The sequence below is a fragment of the Equus caballus genome, chromosome 19 (assembly GCF_041296265.1).
Source record: "Equus caballus isolate H_3958 breed thoroughbred chromosome 19, TB-T2T, whole genome shotgun sequence".
Taxonomy (NCBI): Eukaryota; Metazoa; Chordata; class Mammalia; order Perissodactyla; family Equidae; genus Equus; species Equus caballus.
In genome coordinates this window covers 18,210,689-18,216,699 of record NC_091702.1, presented here as the reverse complement: position 1 = coordinate 18,216,699, position 6,011 = coordinate 18,210,689, and the positions used below count along the sequence as shown (strand labels likewise).

Below are 6,011 nucleotides of genomic sequence, written 5' to 3'. Positions count from 1 at the left end.
TGTGCAAATTTCAAAAATATTCTCATCGCATATGAAACACTGGCGTTTATAAGAAGCGTATCGTGGAGTAAAATATATTCCCCAAAGTTTTAACGTTTGAGATAGATAATTAATGTTAATTTGGTAAAAGGATGACTTAAAGATGAGTCATAAGAAACGATGCCCTCGTTCTACCAAGAAACAACTGCCCAGAACAAGGGGTGGCCAGCTTTTCAGAGCTCTTCATTGAGCTCTGGTGCGGGGGCGTGTGTGTGTGTGTGAGAGTGTGTGTGTGTTTGTGTGTGAGGGCGGTGTGGGTGTGTGGGTGTGTGAGGGTGTGGTGCGGGAAGGAGCCTGGGGCTGTTCCTTCCTGGTACCTGATGCCCCACAGTGGGCTGTGAGTAGTCACACCTATCCCCTTGCGCGTTCTCAGGGACCACTGACCACATCCAAATCTCAGTAGTGACACGGCATCGCTTTGCCGTCCTCTGTGGAATCGCTCCAGTCAGTCCACACTCAAGAGGAGGGGATTACAGCAGGAGGTCTAGACCAGGAAGTCCTGATCCCAGGTGGCCAGTGACGGGAGAAGGAGAAGACCCCAGAACTTCAATGCCTTGCCCAGAATCCCAGATGAGGAAGAAGGCGGAGCCAGGGAGGAAGCCAGCTCTGCGTCCTCAAGGCTGGGGCTCTGGCTGCACACAGGCATTCCCAGGGGCCTCTGGAGAAGGCTGTGTTGGTGGAAGTGCATACAGATCTGGAGATGGCATGGGGGTGAGGGGGAGTATTCGGCAGTGTACACGGGCATTTGGTCAGTTCTTGTTTGAGGAGGAGCCCAGGTCCGGGGCACCCTGGATTGTAGCCCTGCCCACATCACACCCACGGTGGAGGCAGTGGCGGCCACTTTTCTGCTGAGCTCAGGCCTATGCAGTCCTGAATTGAATCTCTCACTGGAACATTGGGAAACTGAGGCCCCTAGAGGGGTAGGGAATGGCCCTCGACAGGGTGAGTCCAATGGGTAAGTGTGTGTTCTGACCTTCTAGGGCAAGACTGGGACCCCACGCGGAGGCTTGGCTTCTGAAATTAGGAACCATGAGACCTTGAGAAGCTCTTGCCAATCCCTCCCTTTTGTGGGAGCTGTTTTCTTCTTGGCCTCCACAACCTGAGCACACAACACGCGGACGCACACAAACACACACACACACACGCATGCACACACACACAAACACACACACACACACACACACACATTGACCTTGGATGCAAGGATGGACTCTAGGGTGGGATCCGAAGAGAAGCAGACACAGGGCAAGTGGCAAGAGGAAGAAACACGAGGTGGGAGGCATTGCCTGCAAGTGACACCCGCCTGCAGTTTGAGAGGTATCGTCCTCTAAGGTAGGACACACGCCAGAGGACATGTCTAGCAAGTCCACGCTCCGGTCCTCCCCAGTGTGCAGACAGGAGGCCGACAGGCCCTGAGAGACACAACGGCTTATGCAGGATCCAGAAGAGGTAAGGAAGAGGACTTGTTTCTGCGTCAGTCTCAAAGCTGGGACCTCGGCCGCACCCAGACCCTCTAGGGAGCCTGTGAGACGGGTGTGTTGGTGTTCCTGGGTACGCCTACGACGTCGCATGGAGAAGGGGGGTGAGCAAGGCCATGGCCAGAGGACTGTTTGCATGGGTGGTATCTGAGGGGGGCACTCAGGTAAGGGCACTGCAGGAAATGAGGTCACTTCCTTGACAACAGACCCCAACAGACTTGGAACCCCCGCAACTAGGCAGCCACGTGCGCAAAGCCAGCTCACTTGGCTGGAGACTCTTGATAGAGAAACATGTTCTCCTGCTTTCTCCCGCCTGACCGGGGCTCTGGTTCCCAGAAAGCCCGCAGGGAGAACCTTTGGAGACGTTGTGGACGCTGGCTCAGCTCCCACGCCCCCCACCGCTGGACCTTTGGCAGGAGGTCCTCTCAGGTAACATGAGGAAGCCTAGAGCAGCCCAATCGAGGCCAGACCAGCTCCCCGAGCCCTCCCAGGGCAGCCCTCATCCCGTCCTCGTGAGTGTGGGGGCCAGAGGGACGTGTGGGCAGGATCTGCCCTTGGCCGCAGAAGGTTGGTGGGCTGGCAATAACCTGCTTTTCCCGTCACGTTCCCAAGCCAGGACAGGGCTGGCAGGACTGAAAGGGGACCCCTAAGCTGCCTCCTCATTCCAGGCCCTCAGGCTGCCGTGTGTTTCCCTCCTCGGTGGAGGTCTGTGTGGACCGTGGGGCGGGGTATGTGTGTCCAGAGTGGAGAGAGTCACAGAGGTGTGAGAGCCAGCAAAGACAGCCAGTCGGGTCTCTGAGGCTTGCCGCCTGGCTGCCGGGCACTGTCTTTCCAGAGCGTCACTCAGGAGATGGGCCAGCAGCTGAGCCACGACGCCCTCGACTCCACCACCCTGCAGGAAGGGAAGGTGCCCCACGCTGCCAAGCGAGGCCAGGGCCGGCTCAGGGTGAGTGCAGGTGCTGGGGAGACCCAAGCCCCAGGGCCCCAAGACAGCACTGAGGACCCCCAGGTCTTCGAAGGCCCTGAGACAGCCCCGGGGCTCCTGCCTGGAGCCCTGCTCCCAAAGGAATCTGAATCCCCATCTCTTCCCCCGACCTTGCCCTGCGGGCCCAGCCCCCGTCTTGGCCAGAGGAGACGGCCCTGTCCACAGAGGTGTAGCAGAGCAGAGACATTTCTAGCCCATCAGCTCACGGGCGTTCAAGAGTCCTTTTGCGTTCTGTAGAGATTTTCCTGTTTGAACTCCCATCCTCACATGTCCATGTGGCCTGGCAATCCTTCCCCACCTTCTCCCAGTCGGACGCAGCATCCTGATGGATAGGCATGCTTTTTGCCCAACAGGACATGGGGCTCACAGGGTTCTTTCTGGTCCTCTGCCTTTGCTGTCCAGAGGAACACGTCCACGTGGCCTCTCGAGGTCAGGGCGTCGGGCCTCAGCAGGCTGCCCAACTTTCCAGAAGGGAGACCCATTAGCCCAGTGACTCAGCCCTTCACTGAACCCGCACCTTCTGTTGCCATTTCCACAGCACCGCCCTGATCACCCTGCCTGTCCTCCCGTCCTCATCCCTCCCAGCCCACGAAAAGCCTCTGTGTTCTCCTGTCTCGAATGGGCAGTTGGTCAGCCACCCCAGGGTTGATGCTCTTCATCCAGGGAGGGGCTGTCACTCCTCTGCCAGCACAAAGACCTAGGAGACCAAGAGGTTTAATCCTTCTCCACCTCACATCCTACTTGGAATCCCGAGAATTCTTCCCTTGCCCTGGGCAATGATGCCCACTTCCGGCCACAAGTCACCGCGGGCTTGGGCATTCGGTGCGACCTCCAGTCCCCGGCACTCCTGGGGCCCGCGGTGCGGCCTCTGATGGCAAGTGGCCCCTCTGTCTGACCCCAGGCTGAAAATCCATCCCCAGCGAAGAGCAAAGCGTCCCGCCTGGTGTGGACCGTCCAGGCTGGAAGGCGGCAGAAGCGAGTGGAGCACCTGGTGCCCGCCTTCCTGGAGGGCGACACCGCCTACGTCCACAGCTTCCTGTGCACGTATAGAGGTTTTGCCACCACACGACAGGTGCTGGAGCTTCTGTTTCAAAGGTGCGTGCCGTGCCCCTCCGCAGCACTGTGGGCATTCAGCCACCTACTAGCTGTGAGGCTGGGGATGTCACGGCACCTCCCCGAGCCTCGGTTTGCTCCTTGCAAGACGGGCTGAAGAGAGGATCAGCCTCCAGGGGAGATTGTAGGGACTCAGGCAGGTGCTGCCTGCAAAGGCTTCTCGAGAAGCCTAACCCTCTGGGAGGGTCGACTGGAGCGGAGGGGCTGTGGTTGTGCTCATTGAGGATATTCCTCTTGCCTAAGGCGAAGCCTCCGCCTCGTCCCTCAGCGTGCCCGTGGCCTTCACTGAGTTGTTGTCTTCCCTTTGGAAAAGGAGATGGCAGAGCTCTTCTAGGTCTCTGACCTGGGTGAAGCCAGAGCAGCGATCCCTGGGCTGAGCCGAGGCCCCCGACCCACTCAAGCAGGAGTGAGGGGCCGGTTGGAGCTCCTTCCTTCATCACGCACACACAGAGGTCCCCACTAGGTGCAGAAAGTTTTCTAGGCACTGACCAGAATCCCGGGCGCAGAGCAGGCGACAGCCATGCCCTCCAGGGCTCCATTCTCCTTGGGAGTGAGACAGCGCCGCTAGGCTTCTCACGCAGGCCTGATCCACAGTCCAGTCCATGCGACGTCCTCCTGTGTCTTCTAGATACGGTTGTGTCCTTGCCTATGGCGATGAGGACGGCGGACCCCTAGACCAACTCAAAAAGTGAGTGGGCTTTGGAATCCCTAGGAGGGCGCCCAGCGTCCACACTTGGAGGGCAGTTGCCTGCAGCGTCCCGCTCACTCATCTGCTAGAAGCTCCCCAGCGGGTGCTCAGCTCCTGCTCAGGGGGCTCAGGGAGTGCTCCGGGGCCACATAAGCCCCTCCCTGGTCGAGATACGGGGCAGGGGAGCATGACCCTCATGGGACACCTGGTGAATCAGGCAGCACGTAGGCCCAGGAGGGAAAGTTGGAGGCAAGAGGAGGGCCCTGGGAAGCATGGGCGGGAGACAATGTCCGTTGTTCCCTCACTGGTCAGATGTTCTGGGAGCACCTCCTGTGTGCCAGGGAGGGCAATGAAAAGAGGAGACTGCACCGCTCGCTGCCCTCACGCAGCTGACGTTCCAGTGGGCAGTGGGCGGAGAGATGCTCCAAGCAGTGTGTCCGGCTTCCCTGAGGCCTAGGAGAGGTGACGCCACCACGGCACAGGGCTCCCCCTTCCAAAGGCGTTTTCCTAGCCCCTCCTTGGTGCCCTGGCCTAGCTCTGCCAAGACTGCCAGATTGGAGGTGGCCGCCAAGTAGGACTGGCCCCTGGACAGCCAGGAGCGGGAGGCCCAGGAGCCCAGGCCCGCACAGGGATGCCCGGGAGGCCAGCGTGCAAGGAAAGGACCCTTCTCTGACTCTGCTGCCCACCTGTCCGTCCTCAGGGCCATCTCCTTCATTCTGGGCGCCTGGCTCCGATGGTACCCTGAGGATTTTATCCAGCCCCCAGATGTTCCCAGCCTGGAACTGCTCTTGGCCTACATCGGTCTCAATATGCCCGGCTCGGAGCTGGAGCACCGCGCCCGCGTTCTTCTTTCCCGGCTGGAGCAGCCTGAGCACACTGATGCCAAGACTGAGGGTGAGGAGGACTCGGGTGTGTGACGTGGGCGTGTGCAGAGGGGATGGCGCTGCGCCCCCCGGAGCAGAGTGTCCAGAGGCTGGGGTTCGGCTGGGAGCAAGGGGCGGGCTCAGATCACTCTTGCCAGGGACTGGAGTCTGGGAAGACTTTCAGGGGCGTGGTGCTTGGACTGAGACTGCTGGATTGGCGGCAGAGGGTCCCTTTCTTTGGAATGACTTGGGCGGGCAGTCATGTTGGTGGCGTTTTCTCTTCTTCCATCTCCAGCTGCAGCTCCACCGAAAGACGCGGAAGACCCTGAAGATCCGGCACCGTCTCTCCCTCTCGGGCCCAGCCCAGCTCAGAGCCGCACAGGCATCTTGCGAGCCACAGCCGGCTCAAGACCTTCAGCAAGCACTGGCAGCATCCCAGCCACTACCCTCAGCTCCTGAGCTGCAGCCCCAGAGAATCCTCGCCTTCCCCTAGCCATGGCGTGGGTTTTAAAGTTTTGTTGTTGGTTTTTCTTTACTTAACCTTTCCCTGTATTTTATCTCGTCAGTTCAATAAAGTTTAGTTCTTGGGTTCTTTTCAATTGTTCGCTGAAGTGGCGTGAAGCAGACTCACAACGTCACACCAACGTCATCCGCATCTAGTACCCGCCCATTTTTGTCCAAGAGAAACCCTGTCCCTGGGAAGCAGTCAGTCTCCCTTCCTCCCACCGCAAGTCCCTGGTAGCCACTGAGTTTCCTTCTGTCGGACTCCGTGCGTTTCCCTCCTCCGGAGTTTGCATGGAAGTGCCAGCCTTCCAGAGGTGGCCTCCTGTGCCTGGCTGGGTCTG

General features: G+C 59.3%; 1 protein-coding gene across 1 annotated transcript; it reads left to right on the top strand.

Moving 5' to 3' along the window:
• The first annotated feature begins 1,752 nt into the window (after window positions 1-1,752).
• Window positions 1,753-5,765, top strand: LOC138918897 (ral guanine nucleotide dissociation stimulator-like). The gene is made up of 6 exons (XM_070242471.1): window positions 1,753-1,946; window positions 2,353-2,463; window positions 3,404-3,597; window positions 4,244-4,303; window positions 5,004-5,197; window positions 5,462-5,765. The coding sequence occupies exons 1-6, from the start codon at window positions 1,809-1,811 to the stop codon at window positions 5,623-5,625; spliced, it is 861 nt and encodes a 286-aa protein (XP_070098572.1). The 5' UTR covers window positions 1,753-1,808; the 3' UTR covers window positions 5,626-5,765.
• The last annotated feature ends 246 nt before the right edge of the window (window positions 5,766-6,011 follow it).